Here is a 23,629-nt window from a genome sequence, read left to right on the forward strand (position 1 = left end):
TGGATGAAAAACAACGGGACCGACAGTTCCGGGGGGACTTGGGGTGGGGGGTAGGGGGGGGTAAGGAAGTGGTGTTAACAAACCCAGGGACAAGGGAAAAACATGGGACCCCAAAGGGTAGAGAAGGGGGAGTGGCAGGCCTGGTGGGAAATGATCAAGGGTAAGGTTGCTTAGAGTAGAGGTATACTCTAGCCCAGGTGGCGATGAAGCATGGTAGTAGGGCAGGAGGAAGGTCAAGGGAGATGGAGGAAAGAGCTAGGAGTCAAAGGGCATTCATGGAGGTCTAGACAAAGACATGTACATGCAAATATATATAGGAGGTTGGGGAAATAGATCTTTGTGTCGATATTTATAGGTCAAGTATTAAGGTGGCGGAAGGACCTTGGGCCTCTACTCAAACACTCCCTCTATGCATGAATACCTTCTTTTATTAAATTGGAACTCTATGATGCTCACTCTCCCGACACAACGGCTGGAGCCAAAGTGGGTGAACAAGTAAATGTGGTGAAGAAAGTTGATGGTGCCCGGCTATCAAAAGAGATAGTGACTGGGGTTTTAAAGGCTTGAAGATAAACAAGCGGCCATCTAGCTCAGAAGCAACAAAGTCCACATGGAAGAACACACCAGCCTGTGTGATCGAGTGGTCCCAAAGGGATCAGTTACCAGGCATCAAAGAACAAAAAATCATATCATTGACTGCACACCTCCATGATAGGATCGCTGAAGACAAATGGGTGCACAAGCAAATGTGGTGAAGAAAGCTGATGGTGCCCGGCTATCAAAAGAGATAGTGTCTGGGGTCTTAAAGGCTTGAAGGTGAGCAAGCGGCCATCTCGCTCAGAAACAAATAAGCCCACATGGAAGAAGCACACCGGCCAGTGCGATCACGAGGTGCCCAAGGGACCAGATATAAGGCATCATGCAAAAAAAAAAAAAAAAGATATAAGTGTGTGTATGTATGTGTATATGTATATATGTATGTGTATATATATATTATATTAAATGAAGGGGGAAGTGCAGAGTGGAGACCCAAGGCCCAAGTGTCGGCCAATGGAGATCCCCTCATAGAGGGGCTTAGGAGAGGAGATGGGTTAATTAGGGTGTGAGGTAGTATCGATGAAGAACACAGCTTTCCCCCAGATCCTGGATGCTTCCTCCCCCCAACTACCATGATCCGAATTCTACCTTGCAGGGCTGGATAGGACAGAGGCTGTACACTGGTACATATGAGGGTTGGAGGTACAGGGAATCCAGGGTGGATGATACCTTCAGGACCAAGGGCGTGAGGGACGATGCTGGGAGAGTGGAGGGTGAGTGGGTTGGAAAGGGGGAACTGATTACAAGGAGCCACATGTGACCTCTTCCCTGGGAGAGGGACAGCAGAGAAGGGGGGAAGGGAGACCCCAGATAGGGCAAGATACGACAAAATAACGAGGTATAAATTACCAAGGGCATATGAGGGAGGGGGGAAAGGGGAGGGAGGGGGGGAAAAAAAGAGGACCTGATGCAAGGGGCTTAAGTGGAGAGCAAATGCCTTGAGAATGATTGGGGCAGGGAATGTATGGATGTGCTTTATACAATTGATGTATGTATATGTATGGATTGTGGTAAGAGTTGTTGGAGTCCCTAATAAAATGTAAAAGAAGAAAAGAGAAAAAAATGATTAGGGCAAAGACTGTACAGATGTGCTTTATACAACTGATGTATGTATATGTATGAACTGTGAAAAGAATTGTATCAGCCCCAATAAATTGTTAAAAAAAAAAAAAAAAAAAGAGTTACCATTCCAGAACCCCACCCGGGGCGTGTGAGTTTGGTTTTCGGTTTGAGCCCCGGGCACATTGTTTGCACCATAGAGAGGCCCCATAGATACTGAATTAGGGATTACAGAACCAGCCCTGTATGACCTGGGCAGGGAAGATCCCAGCTCTCTGTGGGTGTATACCACAGGTCTGGTGGGAGGCAGTCTGTGTTGTGGTTTTTAGTGTATTCGTGAATTGGTAGCTATCCTAGTGGGTGGGAGGTGGCATTTCCTCGTGAGCTTGGATTTGCATTTCCCTAAGGACTCATGAATAAGGCGCCCTGGTGATACCGTGGTTTAAGCGTTGGGTACTAGTGCAACGTTGGTGGTCCCAATGCAACAGTCGCTCTCTGGGAGAAAGATGAGGCTCTCACTCCTGTGAAGACTGAGTCTCGGAAGGAGCAGTTGTACTCTTTCCTGCGGGTCACTGGGTGTCAGAATGGACTCTATGGCGGGAAGAGTTCGTGACTTGTGAAAAGGAGTCCTAGTGATGCTGCAGGGTGCTAACCACAACGTTGATGGTTCAAACCCACCAGCTGCACCTGGGGAGCCAAATGAGACTGTCTGCTCTTGTCAAGAGTTACAGCCCCAGAAACGCTGTATGGGGTCCCTATGAACCAGAGCAGACTCAACAGCGCTGGGGTTGGCTCTCATAAAACTGACAGCCTCAGAAACCCTAAGAAACAGTTTCTACTCCACCCTATCAGGTTGATAGGAGTGAGCATCAATGCTATGGCAACGTGTAGAAAGTACTACGTGTGACCCCAAGGAGTACAGCACACGCACCCAGTGAATATGACACTGGCTGTTGGGAGAGGACTGGTGTTTCCAGGAGCCAAGACGGATTGGGGCTCCTTCGTTTGCACATCCTGTCCAGGTGTCCTCGGGAAGCAGTAAGACGTGCTTTCTGCCTCTAATTCAGTGATGCAGAACAAACACAAATTCTTCCGACAGCACCCACCCACCAATTCCTCACTCCAGCGTCCACAGCAACTGCATCACCACTCAATCAGGTCAGTCTCAACCCCACAGCCCAGGCTCATGATGGACCCCCAGACTCACCTTCCTGGAAATTAGCATCAATTTTCGTGCCCCAACTGGCGAACTCACTTCGGATTCTGGTAAACAGTCGCGAGTGATCCTTGCCTACTGACTCTTCTCCTTCGACTAAAGCACAGATGTCCAGGTTAAAAGCATTGATTTTCTGTCAAGAAAAAAGTCAGCATAAGCAGAAACCCTTAAAATGTTGGTTGGTGTCCAGCGCTGGTCACTGTGTGTCTAGGGGAAGCAGAGGTGTTGGCACCAGTTCCTCACCCCCACTCCCGCCTCCCCTTACTACCTGTAGGTGTCAGGTGAGTGTTCAGGTCACAGGGTCAACAATGCCTGTGGCGGTGGCACAACACACCATCACCACTGACCCTTCCCACCCACAAGCCAGTCTCCTCCAGCCCCTCCCCCTCAGTTGGGTACAAAGTGGGCAGAGGGGACGCAGGTCAGCCGTGGGTGAGGGAAGAAGTGCCCCAGCACACCAGCCCCTTTGGGACAACAGCGAGCCATTCCCCCCCGGATGCGGTTCGGAGGACTCACATCTATCAGAAAAATCATTTTCTCGTTCTCGTCCTGGGGGACTTCGACCCCATACTTTTGCAACTCATCTGTTATCGCCTGGTGGCGCTCCTTTATCTGATTCTCTAAGATGGGCAGAGATTTCTGCAGAAAAGAGACAGAAGATAACGGAAACATATAATTCAGTCAAGGGGATGAAGACGAGATCCTGGGACTCCTACTGCAGAGTGGATGGCTCTAGATTTGACAGAGGAGCTCGGGGGGCCATGGATTCTCCTCCAGGGCTTTCACGTTCCCACTTCCGGGGACCCAGCTTTGAGTCAAGATTCTCACTTGGCACCATCCCCAGGCTCTGAGCCCCACAGGGTGCACAGCCCTGTGGGATCTTCTTTGTTGTTGGTTTTTTTCCCATTGAAGGTAAGATTTGCATATCTTGAAAACAATAATGATTTTAAAGTGAACGATTCAGCAGTATGGGTTCTTGATTTCCTGTTAGGGGAGTCTCTTACCACACACAAGTGTCTTAATTTCAGTACGTCCCAGTCATCTATCTTTGTCTTCCACTCTAGTGCTGCTTTGACTTTGGCTATGCCCTGTGACGGGCCCCTTAAATTTGTGCCGATGATCTTGACAGCTCTAGGATCTGCATTTAGGTCTTTGATCATCTTGGATTTGTTTTGTACCTGGGCCCGGTTCCATTGTCCCACAGACAGAGATCTAATTTCGCCAGCGCCATTTGTTGAAGAGACCATTTCATTCCCATTTCGTGTTCTGGGGCCCTTTGTTGAAGGTCAGTTGCCTGTAGTTGAATGAATTTATTTCTGGGTTTTCTATTCTATCCCATTGGTCCGTGTACTTAGCTCTGTACTAAGCCAAACTGGCTTGATTACTCTGGTTGTGAAGTCAGATTGTAGTAGGTCTCCTACTTTATTATTTTTCTTAAGAAGTCCCTGGCTTATCCTGGGTCTCTTCCCTCTCCATATGAAGTTAGTAAGTAGTTTTTCCATTTCTTTAAAGAATACAGTTGGGATGTGGATTGGAATTATGTTGTATTTATAGATTGCTTTGAGTACTATTACCATTGTCATGATATTAAGCCTTCTTATCCATGAATATGGGATAATCTTCCACTAGTGTTGGTCCCTTTTGGTTTCTTGTAATAGTGTCTACAGTTTTCTTTGTACAGGTCTTTTGTTTCTATGGTTAGACCTTTTCCTAAGTATTTCATCTTTGTGTGGCTATTATAAATGGTATTGTTTTCTTGGTCTTTTGTAGGGCTCTCTTCCTTATAAAAAGGAATCTGATTTTTGCTTATTAATCTTATATTCTGCCATGTTGCTAAAACTTTCCATTGTTTCCAACTATCTTTTTTCAAGACAGTCTTTGGAGTTTTCTACATATAAAATCACTTTATTCGTGAATAGTGAGAGTTTTATTTCTTCTTTGCCCAACTCAATTCCTTAGGTTTCTTCTCTCTCTCTCTCTCTCTCTCTCTCTCTCTCTCTCTCTCAGCTATGTTGAATAAGAGTGATAGTTTCAACCCATTGAGTGAGATGTCAACTATTGGGGATACAATGTGTGGGGCTAGAAAAGACTGTGGGGGACTGCAGGGCAGGGCAATGTGCGCTGCAGGCTAGGCCTGGGTGGTGTGTGTTATGTGGGCCTACAGCAGGAGGGTTGGCTGGCAGGTGGGGTCTCCACTCTAGGGTGGGAGTGCATCCACACAGGCTGGCAGGAGGCTGCCAAGGTGAAGGCTAGGGCTGGGAGGTAACAAAGGAGGAAGGACTCCTTGAGGGGGCCAGTGGGGGCTACTACACATATGTGCTGGGATGGGGGTGGGGCCTCAGGAATGCCCAGGGCTGCTGATCAGTGGAGAAAGGAAGATGAGGGAGCAGAGGTGGCTCCCCGCAGGGAAGTGCACCAGGGGTGCCAGGAGCAGCCAGCTGAGTTTCCTCATCTCCAAGCCTTCCCTTCTCCCCTTCCTCTGCCTCTTCCTGCAGACTCAGGGCTTGAGGGACCTCGGTCCACTTAGCTTGAAGTTGTCTCCTAATTTGCAGGGAGCCTCTTTCCTCCCGCCAGCTGTTTTTGTTGTTGTTGTTGTGTTCTTTCTCTGATCTCTGTTGATGCAATCCTTCCGTGTTTGTTAGATGAAGATCAGCTTCCTGAAAACGCCATGGCTTTCAGAGGCTAGATTTTTGGAAGTGGACTGCCAGGTCTTTTTCCCGAGGTTCTCCTATGTGAACTTGAACGTCCAACCTTTTCTTTGGCAGCTGATCACATGACCTTTTGTATCCTCCAGTGACCCTCATTATAAAATGTAGCCATCACCCTGCCTGCCACCCCGCTCCTCAAGCCTATGTGGAATGTTTTGAACCCAACTCTCAGTGGAGAGGATATTATCTCCACTGAGAAGCTATAATCATAGGCAGCCCTCTTATTCATGTCCTGTCCAAATCCCACTGTCGACCAGCCCTTGGGAATTAAGCCAAGGACCTAACGTGGTTAAAGCTAGAGTCCTCGGGGCTCTAGCTGGCCCCTGGGGGAGCTCATCTTCCACCCCACGTCTCCACATGCCCATAGAGCAAGTTCCAGGAAAGGTGGACTCCCTGCCAGTCAACACACCAGCCCCAAAGCCAGGGGTCTGTCAGTGAGCCAACAGAGGACCGGCTTCCAGGGATCCTGCTGCTTCAGTCAACACGCAAAACCCAACAGCAACAGCTGCAAGGAGGCCGCTGCAAAGGGCGGACCACGTGACAAATGGAGGGATGATGCCCAGGCAGATGTGAGCAAAGGAACGAACGAAAGAACACCTAGAAGTGAAAGGCAAGGCGACAACACTGGAGAGGTGCTGGCGGCAGTTGGGAAAGGGAGAGGAAGAGCTAGCCCAGCGGCGTTTAAATGTGCCATAATGAGTCAACTAATAGATAGCCAATTGATCAAGTGGCAGTGATTCATTAAAAATCAAGATTGGGCTTTCATGTGGGGCACGTGAAGATGGTCTATTGCCGTCCCACACTAAGTGCTGTCCAGGCAGCGGGGCATCCCCTGGGAGCTGGGGGGCATGCGCTCTCAGGCCCGCCCCAGACCCACCGAATCAGAGCCTGCATTTCAACAAGGCTGCTGCTGCCCTCTGGGGTCACTCCAAGGTAGAGCAGCCCACGTGGCTCCGGGTTTATAGGACTTTTGCAGAGAAAGCACATTAACCCACCCCCCACCCCCCACCCTCCACCCCGCGGACATGAACTTACACAGATGTGTGTGATGAGTTCAGTGCTAAGTTTCTCTGCCAGACACGGAACCGTGGCCTTGCCTTCCTCCAGAAGAACCCTGAAAGAGACCACACAGCCCGGGCTTCCATCACAGCCCCGCCACTAAAAGCAAATCCACTTTCTCCCTCTGACAAGCTCCCAGGCGTATCCAGTTACAACCAAGTGTCTGCAAGGTCTTGCAACTGAATCCTGGCACGTACTCAGAATTTGATTTGACGGGGACAGGAGAACGAGAACAGGATTTTTAAGTCGTGGCTCTTTCAACAAGGCCAGGGATTTTCTCTAGCTCAGTCGTTCTCAACCTGTGGGTTGTGACCCCTTTGGAGGTCGAACGACCCTTTCACAGGGGTCGCCCGATTCATCACAGTAGCAAGATGACAGTGATGAAGTAGCAACTGCAGACAATGGGACATCCCCTCATAGAAGGGTCACAAGGAAGGGAGGCACCAACCAGGGTGCAGTATAGCTCCAATGGAACACACAATATTGCTCTGGTTCTTTGAGGCTGCCTCACCCCCCACAATCATGACCATGGTTCTGCCTTTCCGTTCTGGCTAGAACGGAGCATGTACACTGATACAGATAAGAGCTCATGACACAGGGAATCCAAGTCAGATAAACCCCTCAGGTACAGAAATGGGAGTAGCAATACTAGGGGAGTAAGGGAAAGGTAGGCAGAGGAAGTGAGGAAGGGGGAACTGATCACAATGATCGACGCATAACCACCACCCCCACACCTGAGGGGGATGAACAACAGAAACCATGGGTGAAGGGAGACATCAGTCAGTGTAAGATATCAAAATAATAATAATTTATCAAGTGATCACAAAGGTGTAGGAGGGAGAGAGGGGGGGGGGAAAGGGAGCTGATACCAAGGGCTCAAATAGAAAGAAATGCTTAGAAAATTATGATGGCAACGTATGTACAAATATGCTTCATATAATTGATGTATGGATTTTTATAAGAGTGTAAGAGCCCCCAATAAAGTGATCTTTACCCAAAAAAGTGGCAGCCCATTGATTTAAAATACATTTTCCTTCCTCTCCACTCCTCCCCCACTAGTATGACCCCAGTTCTATCTTACAAATCCAGTTAGACCAGAGCATGTACAGATAAGAGCTCTTGACACACAGAGTCCAGGACAGATAGACCCCTCAGGAATAGTAATGAGATTAGCAATACCATGAAGGTAGGGGTAAGGTGGTGGGGGGGAGAGGGAACCAATGGCAATGATTGACATATAACTGCTCCCTCTTCCCCCAAGGGGGACAAACAACAGAAATGCGGGTGAAGGGAGATAGCAGACCATGTAAAATCTGAAAATAAAAATAATTGATAAATTATTAAGGGTCACGAGGGTGGGAGTGTGGGGGAGGAAGGGGCAAAAAGAGGGGATCTGATACCAAGGGCTCAAGTAGAAAGAAAATGTTTTGGAAATGATGATGGCAACATATGTATAAATGTGCTTGATTCGATTGATGCATGGATGTTATAAGAGTTGCAAGAGCCCCCAGTAAAATGACTTATAAAAATATATAAATGAAATACACTTGCTTTATATTAAATATATGTATTGAGGTCAGTTTCTGGGATTTCTAATGCTTCGATTCTGTTCTGTGTATATTCTTCTTCTTCTTCCAGCACCCACTAGTCTAGAGATTGTAGCCCAATGCAGTGGTGGTACAGGTTATGTCTACCCAACCAGCCGTCTCTCATACGTCTCCTCCTTCCCTTCTTCCTTCTTTCTGTCTTTCCCTCTAGCTTTCCTTGCGATCCTGTTAATTCCCCTTTCATTCCTCGAGGCAAGTTCCATCATCAAGGTGCAAATACACACACACACACACAGACATACAATAACACACATGCACATACATACATATAAATGCATACAAACACACACAACACAGACACAGAAACACCGCATAACACTTTCCAACCGTGGCAAGGTCTCAACTCAGGGGTAGGTGTCTTGGTTCCGGTGTTCCCCTGGCGACCAGAGCAGCACATACCTAAAGTGGTCATGGTCCTCAAAGAATTCCTTCTCTTTCTCCAGCGCCTCGGCCAGGCTCAGCTTGTCCTGGATGTCCTGCTGGCCCCGGCACTTGACGATCATGTAGCCCTTCTTCAGGCTGCAGATGAGGTTGTGCACCACATCCACCACCTTGTCTTCTGTGCCTCTGTCCACCAGGTCAGGTTTGGTCAAGATGCCTATGAGCCAGAGAGTGTCAGTTCCAGAAGGGGGTCAGCTGGAAAGTGGACCACAGCGTGCTTCCCCTGGTCACCAGTCTCCCACCCTCGCTTAAGGGTTGACAGGTATCCTTCCAGGATCCAGGTGCAAAGTGGAGCCCTTGTCTAGGGACAGAACTTATGGCCAGGCTGCGTGAAGATGGGGGCTCCTCCCAACACTCACTTCACTCAGCCTTGACCCATGCAAAGAGACAGCAGCTTGTCATGGCCTTTTCGTATTGCTTCTGTAACACAGAAGCATTTGCTCCATAATGCAATGGTTTCTGGGCTTTCCCATGCAGCAGGGTCCCCCAGAGCCTACGTGTTAGGAGACTGGGTTTCCAGACATGCCCAGACCTTCTGAGTCATGATGCTCAGTGACATGCAGGCACTGGTAGTTCTAAAATGCTCCAGTTAATTCAGATGCAGATGGCACTTACCGACACTTTGAGAACCATGGGTCAGGCCTGGACTTGTGACATAAATATAGGGCCCAGTGCAAAACTAAAGCCAGTTTCAAAATTAAGTATTTCAAGATGGCGCCGGCAGAGCATTGCACCTGTGTGGAGCACTATGGGACTGCACGGGTGCCATGCCCATGAAGGTGAAGCAGGCCTAGCCATGAGGTTTCCCGTGCCCGATCCCCCTTGCTCTCCGAGAGCAGAGACTCCATTGTGAGGCTGCTCAGCAGTAGGACAAGCAGGACAATGAAAGCCAACACACTAAGCATGTTAGAGCCAGAAGACAGAAGGGGCTAGGTCCTGGCAGCATGGCCGGACAGCCGTATGTGGTCTCTATGCAAACTTGGGGAAAGAAATTGCATTTGTTTAAGCCACTGGACGTAGGCGCTCTGTTACTTGCAGCCAAGTGCATTCTTCACCGAGACAATTTACCTTCGGAATTTTGCTTTGCTCCCCAGACTCCAGAGACAGGTTGATAAGGGTTATTATAGATTGAATGGTGCCCCCCCCCCACAAGAGATATGTTGAAATCCTAAACGCAGATATGTATCAAAGTAATGTTTGAAGATGTTATGTGAAGCTAACCTGAGATCATGCTGAATACAATGCATCCTAATCCTAAATGGGCCTTGAGCCCAGGAATACCAGGAGCTTCCAGAAGCTGAGACAAGAAAGGATGTTCCCCCTGAAGGCTCCAGAGGAGCATGGGCCAACCAACACATTGATTTGGAAATCTAACTTACAGAACTGTGAGGTATTGATTTCTTTTCTTTTTTTTTTAAGATCATTTTATTGGGGTGATTTCTATTCTTATAAGGCACCAGTTATAGTATTGTGTTCCAGCAGCCATGATACACTGATACAAGGATTGATAAGTCAACTTGTGACATTTAGACAACCCTAGCCAACCAGCTAGATGGACGTCAAATCTACCACCTTTGCCATCTTATGTGTTGGATGCAGGTCTACCCCCCCCCAACCCCAAACCAACCCCACCTCCACCCCTGCCCCAAGTGGATGCCAAGAAACACCAATTTTGATTTTGGACCCCAAACAAAACCCACTCCCATCAAGTTGATTCCAACTCATAGCAACCCTATAGGACAGGATAGGTTTCTGAGACTGAAACTCTTTATGGGAGTAGAAAACCTCGTCTTTCCCCATTGGAGCAGCTGGCGGTTTTGAATTGCCAACCTTGTGGTTAGCAGCCCAGTGTGTAACCACTATGCCACCAGAGCTCCTCTGGTTTTGTACCCAGGAGGTCTCCTCTCTTACCTATGGTCCTGTCTCCATCAGGATCCACCTCCTGAGCCATGCTGAGGGCCTCCGTGGTAGCAATGTCCACGTTACAGGGCACCACCACCAAATTGATTGTTTCCTGCTGGTTGATGTACTTCCTAATGAGGGCTTTGATCTGGAAGGAGACGTGGTGATGTGATACGTGAGACATGTCCTGTCCTCGTATTTGCCTCAGGCTCCCGAGCCCCAGAAACAACACATGGAGAGGAGCCCACAGACACAACGTAGAAGCACCGCCTTAGTCGGCATGATGAGAAGCTTTATTCTCTGAGGAAGAAATATAGCTATGGGGTTCAGGTCAACCATAAGGTTTGTGATGGTTCCTTTTCTATATCAACTCCACTAGGCTTAGTCAAGCGCTAGTGTAGGTACTGCTGTAATTGGGAGATGAGGCTCACATCTATGAGCTTTTGGCTCCAAGTAAAGGAAATGACTTTCATAAATGTGATTGCACCTCATCCAATCATCTGAGAGCCTGAACAGGTTTCTGAGAGGAGAAAGAATTCAGGTTAAAGGTTCAAACAAAGACATCCAGCTGAAGTGTCCAGCCAACTGCCTGACCTCTGGCTTTGGGAATGGTCAGCCTTCATAGTCACGTGACTCAGTTTCTTCCACGCGGTCAATGTCTTTTATGTGTGTGCTAGTGTGTGTTGCGCACTCACACATTTTATTGGTTCTGTCTCTCTATAGGAACCTGATGCATTCAAGGTTTTAGCTGGTTAACTGTCCCCTATGACCTCGAATCTGATGATCAAAACAAGATGTCGAAATAAATGAGTAAATTAATCAATAACAGAATTGACTCATTCCCTAAAGCCTGCATCCAAACAGTGAAATTTAATCAGACTCAAAAATCATTCTGCCTCTTTCTAGTGTCCTCTTTTCCCACAGAGAATTTCTTCCTGATAAATGCCAGTCTGGATAAACCACGAAATGCAAAATGTCATCGCAGAACACAGAACAAACAAGACCTGTTCCGCATTGTGCCAGTCAACCCAACACTCTTCCGAGAAGCTTCCAAGGGGACAATGACTCAAGCCCCTACTCACCCCTCCAAACACCCATTCTTCACGCCTCAGCCCTGAACTCCCTATTACTCTAATACAGCATTCCAGCCACGTCCCCTAGCCCCAAGGCCAAAGTCAAAGGGAGCCTGAAGTCTCACCTGTCGTCCAATGTCAGCTGGCTGATTGCCCACAGCCACCCTAGTTATGCCAGGAAGGTCAATCAAGGTCAGATCCGGGACATCTGAGGAGCTGATCTCCAGATTGATGAGCTCTTGACTGATCCCCATCCCTTCCCCGGCAATGATGCCCTGGGCTGGAGAAGAGAAAAGGGAGCTGGTAAGTACAGCTCAGCAGAAATTCTCTGAGAGCCTTTCTCCTCACTGTGACTCAAGGCACATTTGGGGCAGAGTTGATGTTCCCTTACTGAAACTACAAGGCACTTCCAAGGATAGCGCGGGCCTTTGCTCAGTATGGTCTGGAGAACAAGCCCCTGGGGCCATCTTAGTGGAAGACACCCCCCACCCCCCCGCAGTCCAAAACTGAGCAGAGTTGACCAGGTCGTCCTGGTGTCACATTATATCCCTTCATGGATCTCGCTGAAAATGCACAATGAAGTAAAACGGGAGCAAATCAGACACATGGGGCTTCGTCAGGCACGATTGGGAAAGTTTGTGGGGAAAGTGCTTGTTTCTGGCAAGATGAGTATTGGCAGGGCTTCCCCAAGAGACTTCATTTTGCTCTTGCCTGATCATGAAGCCTCCCTGGAAATGCAGGATATAAATCTCCTGCCCAATTCCGATTGCTGGTAGGTGCTGTCGAGACCGCTCCCCCTCAAAGCGACCCCTGTGCACAACCAAACAAAACACTGGTCGATCCTGCTCCGGGCTCACCACTGTGATGTTTCAGCCCATGGGTGGGGCCACCGTGTCAATCCATGTCTTCCTGAGTTTTCCGCTTCTTCCCGGCCCCTCCACTCCACCCAGCTTGTCCTTCTTTTCTAGGGACTGGAGACAACATGTCCCCATCCTCGCTTCCCAGGAGCACGCTGTACTTCTTCCAGGCAGATGTGTTGGTCCTTCTGGCAGTCCGCATCACTTTGACTAGTCTTCACCAGCACCACCATTCAAATGTGTCCCTTCTGGTGGGGTTTTCCTTCCCCATTGCCCAACATTCCCGTGAGAGGATTGAAAACACCCTCGCTTGAACCAGGAGCACCATACTCCTCAAAGTGCCATGCTGCTCTTCAACGTTTTAAAGAGGTCTTGTGCACTAGATTTGTCGATATCATATGCTGGTTGACTTCTTGACGGCTGCCTCTGTGAGCACTGAGTACAGAATCCAGCGAGATGGAAACCTGGCCAGTTCAGTCTGTTTCTCTGTTTGCCATGATGTTACCTAGGGGCTCCGTCGGGAGGAGCTGGGTTTTCTTTACATTGAGTTGCAATCCCACTGAAGGCTGCCATCCTTGGTCTTCGAGTCCTCCTCCCTGCCACCAAGCAAGGGTGTGCCACGCGCATATTGTCGGTTGTTAATAAGCCTCCCTCCACTTCTGAGGCCACTCTTTTCTTTATGTCGACCGTCAGCACACAGAATGAATAGATACGGTGAAAGGATACAGCCCTGACGCACACCTTTCCTGATGGTGAACCAGGCAGCATTCCCGGGTTCTGCCTGAACGGCTGCTTCTTGGGCCATGGGCAGCTTCTACCTGGGCACAATGATGTGTTCTTGAATTCCCTTTCTTTTTTTAATCATTTTATTGGGGCTCGAAAACCCTTATCACAATCCATCCATTGTGTCAAGCAGTTTTGTACATTTGCTTTCCTCATCATTCTCAAAACATTTGCTTTCGACCTGAGCCCTTGGTATCAGCTCCTCATTTTTCCCCTCCCGCCCCCTCCTCCTCCTTCACGAACCCTTGATAATTTATAGACTGAGTTCCCGTGCTTTTCAGCGTCATAACCACCTAGTTGAATGTCTGTCCATCATCAGTGAAACAGAAACAAACATCGTTCAGGTCGTCTCTGCTTTCTGCCAGGACCCACTTGCCCTCAGCAGTGATATCCCACATCCTCTTCTGAATCCAGCTTGACGTTCTGGAAGCTCTTCCTCGATCATATTTCTAGTGCCTTCTAACCTGAGGAACACATCTTCTACCATGATGGCTGATCATGTTATACAGCGATTGACAGGGTCGTTAGTGGCTAATCACTCAGAAGTGGACAGCATATTCTTCCACGTAGGTTGTTCTCAGTCTGGAAGCTCCATTCCGGGCTATTACGTCGGCTGACCTGCTGTTATGTGACTATACTTGTGACGCAGCTTCTGGCAGGACAGCCATATGCAAGCCTCCGCAGTGAGACCAACTGACCCGATGAATGGTGGCCCAATCCTTCTTACATCGGAACTTGTGGGATGAGATGCCCCGTGAAGAAGGAACCGACCTCCATCTAAAGACAAGATCTGCGTTTTAACATGGGCAGCATTCTCTGATACTTAATCCACACTGGTGTCAAATTGGGCCCCAAAGCACTGATTCTTATGAGGGTCAAAAAAGGAATGAGTATGAGGGGAGCGGGGCTCTGGTAAGGAGGAGAGACGGAGAGACAGCGGGTGGGCTCTGAAGGGAGCGGGAGGCCCAGAGAGGAAGAGTGGGAGCAGCCACAGGCAGAGCGCACCCACCTGACAAGGTGGGAACAGGAATTTGAGCATGACGCGGTGAGGATGGATGAAGAGGCCGGGTGAATACGCACCTTCTCTGACTTCCCTCTCCACGTCCAAAGGGTCTGAAAGGTTGAGCTCAAAGTCCCGGTAACTGATCTTCCCTCTCCACGGCTCTTCATGCAAAAGTTTTTTCAGTTTCAGCACCAGAGGGCATCTCGTCACAATACCTAGGAGACAATTTCCATGTGGAGTTCTTACATGCTACTCTTAAAAACCCTCTCTGGTAGACTTGGGACCCATCTAGGTAATTGATCTAGGGGGCGGGGCGGGAGGTCTCTCTGTCGTTTATGTAATCATCTGAAGAGATGGCTAAAATGCAGACTTGCTGCCCCGACCCTCCGTAACCCTGTGGGAAGACACCTCTGGAATGCCACCTGAGTTGGGTTAAATACTGTTCCCCCAATTTCCATGTCTGCTTGGGGCCTCAGAATGTGCCTTTCTGAAAACAAGAAAACCATCTTTGCTGATGTAATCAGTTAAGGCAAGGTCATGCTAGAGTTCGGTGGGCCCAAAATCCAGTGAGGGCGCCCCCTCACAAAAGCATAGGAGCACAGCGGGAAGATGGCGGTGGGAACACGGAAACAGACTGTGGGAGGGGCCTACAAGTCCGGCATTTGGACCAAATCTACACAGCGGGGATGGTCAGCAGTCACCAGACAAAGCAAAGAGGGGTTCTGCCCTAGAGCCTTTAGACGGCGCACAGCACCCCAGATGTGGACCATCCAGTGTCTACAACTGTGAGATAGTTCATGGCTATGGTGTTCAGCCCCTGCCCACCCTGTGGGTGGTCCTTGTTACAGCAGCCCCCAAAGACCCACAGGGAGTCTAAGCAGTTCCTGTCACAAATGATTCAAAGCCACCACTGCAGATTTCCTGGTCATCCAAGGGGTTCCGCTACCAGCCCAGGTGACAAATTATGCCTGATATCCCTGAGTTCATGAGAACAGTCTCCAACCTGCCCCCAATAGACACACTCCGTTCGAAGCAGGGCACCAAAGACGGGTCAGATCTGTGGAATGGGCAAGCCTTTGAGGAACGGGGCAAGTTCTCCACAGTCACAGCTTCTTCCCCCATGCTTCCAAGTCAAGGTGTATCTCAGGTGGACTTCTTCCTGAGCCCTCGTGAGGAGTCTGTGCTCATTGCTCTCCTCCCATAGCGCAAGCACATCCCTCACCTGGCCACTAATCCTGACCCCCCCACCCACCACGATGGACGGTAAACTCCAGAAAGATGCCCACATGCCTATGATTCTGGGCTGGGGGTCCAGATGTACTTACTCAACCTGCCACATTCTTCAGGTTATGTCCCTTCCCCCACGATGTCAAGTCACCTGGAGCCAGAGGCTCCAGGCCCGTCTTTCTGGGTCCTCACTGACACACAGCAATTCAGGCCCAATACAGGGCATGAAAACACCAAGGCAGACCCAGAGATCTTACCACTGCCCCTGGGCAGGGCGACGCCCGACAGTGCCTCCAGCACCGAGCTCTTGCCCGAGCTCTGGTCCCCGATGACCGCGATGGCGGGCAGCGGCAGGTCCTTATCCACGCCCAGGGCCCGCAGGGAGTCGATGAGGTCGATGCAGGGGCGCACCTTCTCCTCATACAGGTTGTACAGGCTGTTCTCAGCCCCCTGTGAAGGCAAAGGCAAGAAGGATCAGCTCTGCAAGTCACACTCCATGAATATATATATATATATATATATATATATATATATATATATATAATTTGTTATGGTTGTATTGTGGGAGCAAGTCGGGTGTCAGGTGTTCTTCTAGAGTGGGTGTTAATGCCCCTTGATGGTACAAACAGTGAAGGGCTCTGTTATGAATGGAAAGCTCAGGAATCTGAGTCCACCCAGAGGTGCATCAGAAGATAGGCCTGGTAATCTACTTCCAAAAGGTCACCGACATTGAAAACCCTGAATAGGGTGTTGCCTTTTCCATTTCAGAATGGTCCCTTGGCTTCCTTTGTCAATGAAGCTAAAAAGCAAAACACACGAAGAAAAGTCAAAAGCTGAGTAAGTCAACACCTACCACTAGACAGCAAGCCTCTGAAGGAAAGGTAACTTGTCAACTTGCGAAGGGGTGGAGTCTAGCCTGTCAATCAGTTCATAGCTTTATGACCTCACTTGGAGGCACTAAAGAGATAAATAGCTCACTGGAGGCTAGATACACATTGACTCTCTGCTTCATCTTCCTGCTGACAAGACACATGGAACTACACTAATGCCTTGTGCTGGAGGAGCCACGTGAAGACCCACGCCAGCGCTGAGATGCTTCCACCACTGGATCCACAGACCTTCCACCCACTGGCCTGTGATCTTCCTACATTTGGTGTCATTGCATGTTTTGTGTGAGTCTGAAGAGCAATTTATAGATTGTTATTGGACATATGGGATAATATCAGTCTTATTGTCTTGATCTGTACTGAGCTGTGATGTTTTCTTAATATACAATTACTCTTTATATGAAGCTCTTTTTTAAAAATATTAAGCTCTTTCTTATACACATGAGTGTCTATGAATTTGTTTCTCTAGTCCACCCAGGCTAACACGCACAGTGCCTGAAATACAGTGTGTGTTCATTGAGAGCGAAATTAAAGAAGGTTCCAGAAGAAGCAAATGTGAGCCATGGTGGCCATGACGTAGCTGTGACTTGGTGATAACTGGTACAGGGGGTGTCAGGTCACTTCTAACACTGTTCCAGGCCCACCTTACTGGACACTCACTAACCCACAGCTGTCATTCCTAACACAGGGCACCAGCAGCGCCCAGGAAAACCCAGAGCCTGTAGAAGGAGGAGCATGAAAGAACAAGCCTCACAGTCGAGGCAAGGGATGGCCACCTTACAGGGAACCTGAGTCAACAGGACCATGCGAAGAATGTCCCTGTCTAACGGTGATGGGCACACATGGACTAGGTTGGTTCTTCCTCTCGGACAACAAGGCGCCAGGGGGAACAAGAATGGAAACATAGTTTCCTGACACCGGACAAGAGCCAGTGCAGGGCTGAGTTGTTAGCTGCCATCAAGTTGACCCCTGACCCATGGCCACCCCCTGCACAATGAAATGAGATGCTGCCCTGCTGCCTCCACAGACCCCATGGCTGGTTGTGAATTGGACCACTGTGGCTTGCTTCTGTGTCTATGCCCTTCCACATGGTTTTTAATATTATTTAAGGTACTGTTTAATCCATTTATAAAATAGGAAGTCATTCTGATAGGGACCCAGGCCTTTAAAAAAGTACACGACACAATAACCCAAGCCTGTTCTGTGTGCTAGTGGTCACCTGCATTTTGTCCTTGCAACTGCCACGGAGAGGCAGAGACCCGGCTTCTCTCAAGGGAAACACAGACAGCCGAGATCGCCCAGCTGGAAGTGTCCAGGCTGAGCCCTAATGCAGCTCAGACTGATTCCAGAGCCTTTGTTTGGTTTTTAAAACAAACACATCTTGACTCTGGGAGCAAAGACAGCACGTGCTCCCTGTGGAGGACCCAGGGACAATTACTGCATGAGCCGGTCTGTGCCCTGCCCTGCCTCAAACCCCAGACCTGAATTGTACTCTGGTCAGAGTCCAGCATGGCAAGACCTCTGCATTTGGCTGCAAGATTGACCCAGACAGTAGGAGCAGAGACTCCACGTGGGGCATGTGGGTGGCAGCATGATTGCACATGTGATGGGTACAGCTCAGGTCAGCCCGGGCAGAGAGTTTTATACCACCACTGACCAGCTTTTTCTCTTTCCTACACGTGGCTTGGGTTGTATCAGCATCTCCGTTGTGTAATAGAAGACTGTCGACCACAGCAGTTGAATTGGGTGTTGCCTTTTCCATTTCAGAATGGTCTCTTGTCTTCCTTTGTCAATGAAGCTTAAAAGCAAGCACATGAAGAAAAGTCAAAAGCTGAGTAAGTCAACACCTATCACTAGACAGCAAGCCTCTGGAAGAAAGGTGACTGGACCACTTGAGTCACACTAACGTCAGTCACCAAGGCCTAGCACAGTGCCTGGGACACAGTGTGTGTTCATTGATCAAGACATTAAAGGAGGTTCCAGAAGAAGCAAATGTGAGATGAAGAACAATAGTAGTCTCAGCTCAGTCGTCTTTGAGAATATGCTGCCATATCTCAAAAGGCTTTGAAGAAGAAAAAAAAGTCTTTCAGCTCAGTTCTAGGTTGGAAAAAAAATACATACACATATGTATATTTTCATTGTGAATTTAAATAGTTGTAAGAATACAATTCCCCATGTTTTTAAAATAAATTTACATTTAAAAATAAAACGTTTTCAAATATAGTCAAAATTCACTGCCATTGAGTTGATGTGGACTGATGTGACCCTATAGGACAGGATAACACTGCCCCCAGGAGTTTCCAAGATGAGAATGGAAAGCCTTATCTTCCTCCAAAGGAGCAGCTGGTGGATTCAAACTCTTGACCTTGTGGTTAGCAACCCAACTCCTAATGCACTACACCACCAGGGGTCCTCCAAATACATTAGTGGAATCTAAACATCATGGTACTTAGACCCAAATCTTTCATTTAAAATTTTTATGTGAAATCTAAGTCTTTCGCATTAGTCCCTTGATCCAGGAGTTCTACTTTTTATTACATTTCCCCCACATAATGTTATTCTAATGTTATACTTTTTATCCCAACAGTTTTATTGGCATATAATTCACATATCGTGCAAGCCAATAGATGAAGCACATCAACAAGAGTTGTACAATCTCCACCACATTTTCTTCATTCTTGTACTCATTGTTATTAGCTCCAGATTTTTCCCTCAACCTCCCCTGCCATACCCTCAAGAAACCATTAATCCAGTTATGGTCTTTCTAGATTTACCCATCCTACATTTCATATACAGAAAAAAAACATTGAGATACAAACAAACTAAACTAAACAATAACAAAGTAAAGCAGATAAAAGCCTCAATTGAAAAGGAGAAACTATTAAAAACTAGAACAAACTTAAATGGACCGTAAGGGTGATCAAATGACAAGGTGCTAAATTTTAACCCAACTGCGTCTGCAACAATGCACTCTCCCAGGCACTCTGCAGGGCAGCCAGGTTAGTCATTCCCCTGGGCCCGAGGTCAGAGAGGATTCACCAGGGACTCAGTCCACATGTATTCAACGTTTTTCTTCTAAACTGAAACAGCTTTAAACCAGGTGTTCACTATTCAAGCTCTGATGCCCTTCCCTTCTGTAGATTTGGATCACACAGGCTGATGTGCTTCTTCCATGAGGACATAGCTGATGTTTCACTTAGATGGCTACTTGTTTGAAAACAAGTCTTTAAGACCCCAGATGCTATTATTTTTCATAGCCGGGCACCATCTAGTTTCTTCACCAGGCTTTGCTATAGCACTCATATCTTCAGTGATCTCTTCATGTGGTCCAGCAAGCAGAGTCATAAACATTTGCTTTTAAAAACATTTAAAGGACCACCTACTCATACTTCTCCGCACTAGAAAAAATACACAGGTATATATTTTATCTCAAAGAGTCTCTGGGTGAGGCAAACAGTTAACATAAAGGTTAGAGGTTCGAGTCTACCCAGAGCTGCCTGGGAAGAATGGCCTGGCGATATACTTCTTAAAAAGCAGCTACTGAAACCCTTCACTGACACATACAGGGTTAACTTGACAGCAGCAGGTCTTTCTTTCTTTCTACTTGAAATGTGCGTTTGAAAGTTTCTGGGAACCACTGTGTTATATTCGAGAGCATCTCCTTAAAAGTAAATGGAGAGGTTTCTCCTATAAGTCACAATTAATTTTATTTTTAAAAGCAAAGCACCAACTCACCTCCAAGAATACGTTTCTTGTACTTGAACAGGGAACACTAGTCCGAGGAAAACGAGAGCTGTTCGCTGGCACCTCCTTGAAATCATGCAAAATACACAAATTAGACCAAAGCCTGGGGGGATAAGTGAAAATCCTCCGGGAGAATATTCCCATTCCCTGGGATGAGCAAGGGGCAGGGAGTAGTGGTCAGCAAACTGTGTCTTAAAGCCACATGTGGGGTTCCCAGTATGTACATGTGGCCTTGGAGTAAAATGGAAAGTGAAAATAAAACTATCATCATTTCATTCATAAAAATGTTAAAGGCTATGTTTCAGATAATGGTGATTTCATCTGTTTGTAAATCTATATTTATGGCTCTTAAATAATTTTTAAATTGTTGTTAGGGACAAAACTGGCTCTTCCTGCTCAAAAGTTTGTGGAGCCCTGGGCTAGTGAGTTATTACTGTGATCCATCCCGCTTTCGCCCGGCATCCTTTCTCTCAGTTTTGAGTACTGGAATTTTAAGTGGAGAAGACTCGGTGCCTGGCTGCACAGCCCCTGCCCGAATCCGGTCAACATTGTTATGGTTGCTCCCTTGGCTGCTTTTTCTGGGACCCTCGCCAAGAACCGGGCAATCTGTCCATACAGGCAGGAAGGCTGTCAGTCTGCTGCCTCACTCACTCACTGGCCCTCTGACTCCGGAAAGCTTTTACCTGCCCAAACCCACTGGCATTTAAATGTTTTTATGACGAAGAAATCGTTGAGCATTTTATCATCTCAATCAAATGAACTGAACTCCTGAAACTGCACCCGGTGTGAACGGGGTGCAAGGATGTGCCCACCCGGGGGAGGGGGGCAGGGTGAGGCCAGGCAGAAAGGAAAATCTGCTTGAGGCTGATAATTAATGGTAGGCATCATTTGACACTGCTTCCAATTTCTTTTTTTAAATCTTACTTTTAAATCTGACCCAAGAATTAACCCCGCCTGCAGCACCAGCTTCAGGGATGGAACCCCTGACTAAGCAAACCACTGAACCGGAGTGCTTTTCTGCGCATGCCCTGAGTTTCCCAGAAGCGCTTCTCCAGCTGGGTGGAGTTCCACAGCCAGGAGCATCCCGGTCAGTTCCTTCCCAAATAGCAGGATCGTGCAGGTCCCTGCTACCCAGTCTTCTAGCGGTTGTGCAGTTCGCACTCGCTTGCAGGACACGTGCCGAATAAACTGCTGGGCAGCCTTTGCAGCTATGGATCGAAACTTGTATAGTGACCTCCCCACCCCACCCCATCCCCCAATTACCTGGAGTCCTGGAACCTCCCTCCTGACCGCTCTACTTTCTGACCCCTTCACCACCACCACCCCTCCCCAAGAAAACAGACACCTATTCGGCACCGGTTTTTTGATGGGGCATCAGTGCGAGGTTCACATCCTCGTTTAGCAGTCCTACCTAGCCCTGGCGGAAAGAGGAGGCTTTCTACTCTCCTCTCGTAAAGAGTTACAACAGTCCCGGAAACCTCCTGGGGCAGTTGTGGCCCAGGGTCGCTATAAGTCGGCATCGACTGGATAGCGGTAAATTTGGTTGTTGTTGTTGTTTTTGGCGGGGGGGCGGTTGACTACTCCCTCCCAGCAATGCCCGCACTCCAGAGCTCTCGGCTTCCCAGGCTGGCAGCCGAGCGCACCTCCCCACGGTACCCATCCCCAGGCTGGAGGTACCCATCCCCAGGCTGTAGCTTTGCGCCCGCAGGCAGAGAGGAACACTCACCGGTCTCCGCGAAACAGACTCCCCGCAGGCCGGGAGCTCGCCTTTTAAGCCCTGCCTGGCGCCGCCCCCAGAGGCGGGGAAACGAAAGTCACTGCCTTGCGGGGGAAATGAAACCTAACTGCTCCAGTTGCGGGACGCAGGCGGGTGGGAGCTGGAGGCCCTGGTCAGGCTCAGGCCAGCACCTTGGGGCAGCGAAACACAGGCTATCACGGGAAATACAGATTTTCGGGCCCTAAACTGCAGAGTTAAACCACGGTTTTAGTAAAGCAGAGAAACATTTCAAAAGAAATGAAAAGGGAGGGGGAGGGAGGGGGGCATCCTCTCTCGATTTGGGAGACACTTTAACCATGATGAATATACACTTCACACAGGGAGTGAAGCTCGTCCACTTGTCTGGGATTGAGAAGGGGGGTTGTCTAGGGGAACACTTCTGGCTTTTTAAGGACATTTTCAAAGGGGGAAAGGTTGCAGAGGGTTAAGCAGCTTTCTAATTCCTCACTCAGTCCATTCTTGAGTCTGTGAAGTTTGTCTCATCTCTGGCGCTAGGTCAGCATGCTTTTGGATTTAGCTCCAGGTACACAAAGTATTGATCTCTTTGTGTCATGTTCACCAGGGCCTGGCTTCAAGGTGAACGTATTTACCAAGCCTTCGAGCATTGTTCATTCCCTTAGCAGGCAGGACAGAAGGCCCCTTCTGTCCCCGACACTTGGGTTTCAGTGCTCAACTAATAGCCAAAAGGCCAGTGTCAGAATGCACTGAGTGGCTGCGGCTGTGGAGACCACAAAACAAGCTGGAGTCACTTGTGCAAAGCCCAGAGAACAGGGCTTACCCAGCAAACACGTAAGACAGTAAGGAACCTGGCTTTCGTTAGAGAAGCTAGCTAGCTTGCTTCTTTAAATGTCTGTCTAATCAGCATCTTGTGTCTTTAGCCCCTCAGGATACTAACTGGCCCCCTATAAGCTCAGGGCAGAAAGAACAAGGCCTGTGTGTTTCTGAGACGCAAACTCTTGATGGGAATAGAAAGCCTCTTCCTTCTCCAAGGAGCGGCAGTTTCAAACTGCGGACCTTGTTATCAGCCCAGGGAGTAGCTATTGTTAAGTGCTTTAGACTTGACTTCTCCTCGTGGCAACCCTGTGTACAATAAAGCAAAACACCGCACCTGTGGCATCGAAGTTGACATGTTTGAGCCCATTGTTGCATCCCCGGGAGTCAAGCCATCGGGTGGAAAAGGCTCTCCTCTCTTTTTTTTTTTCCCACAGATCTACTTTAGCAGCGTAATGCTCTTCTCTGGGGAAACAGGTGCCTTCTGAGAATCTATCCAAAGTTCCTGAAACGGAAGCCTAGACACCGGAAACCTGACCCACCTGTCTTCTCAGAGAAACTAACATTTCCCAAAGGGAAAAGACCTTCGGAATATTTTGATAGAAATCTGAAGGATGGATCAACATTTCGTGAACTTCTTTGACTGTTCTGTTCCCTGGACTACAAAAGCTCAACACCTACCCCCATGTTCTAGCAATACTCAGCCCCAGTGCTGTGTGGTGTCAGATTTGCAAATTGTACAATAACCAATAAACTTCTAGTACTATTTAAACTTTGCTTCTGCTCTTAGAAACTCTTTAGCATGCCTTGAGCAGAAAGGGGGAGAATGCTTGTCAAAAGTTCCCAGCCATTACAAACCTCCATGGGGCACATGGGTTTCACCACAAACCAAAGTCAGCTTGAGCTAGAGAGGGGAAG

The 23,629-nt window shown here is 48.3% G+C and overlaps 1 protein-coding gene across 1 annotated transcript in view; it reads right to left on the reverse strand.

The window, feature by feature from the left end:
- Window positions 1–21,912, reverse strand: part of MX1 (MX dynamin like GTPase 1) — a 38,176-nt gene extending 16,264 nt beyond the window's left edge. Inside the window, exons 1-11 of the mRNA XM_075542272.1 lie at window positions 21,890–21,912; window positions 20,155–20,229; window positions 18,077–18,217; window positions 15,790–15,982; window positions 14,383–14,520; window positions 11,788–11,942; window positions 10,599–10,737; window positions 8,646–8,844; window positions 6,616–6,694; window positions 3,389–3,511; window positions 2,864–3,005 (exon numbers count right to left, since the gene is read on the reverse strand). Coding sequence (XP_075398387.1) covers window positions 2,864–3,005; window positions 3,389–3,511; window positions 6,616–6,694; window positions 8,646–8,844; window positions 10,599–10,737; window positions 11,788–11,942; window positions 14,383–14,520; window positions 15,790–15,982; window positions 18,077–18,181 — 1,273 coding nt within the window. The 5' untranslated portion in view covers window positions 18,182–18,217; window positions 20,155–20,229; window positions 21,890–21,912. The remainder of the gene's footprint in view (window positions 1–2,863; window positions 3,006–3,388; window positions 3,512–6,615; window positions 6,695–8,645; window positions 8,845–10,598; window positions 10,738–11,787; window positions 11,943–14,382; window positions 14,521–15,789; window positions 15,983–18,076; window positions 18,218–20,154; window positions 20,230–21,889) is intronic.
- Window positions 21,913–23,629: the final 1,717 nt, after the last annotated feature.

Source organism: Tenrec ecaudatus, chromosome 2 (genome assembly GCF_050624435.1).
Source record: "Tenrec ecaudatus isolate mTenEca1 chromosome 2, mTenEca1.hap1, whole genome shotgun sequence".
In the NCBI taxonomy this organism is placed as follows: Eukaryota; Metazoa; Chordata; class Mammalia; order Afrosoricida; family Tenrecidae; genus Tenrec; species Tenrec ecaudatus.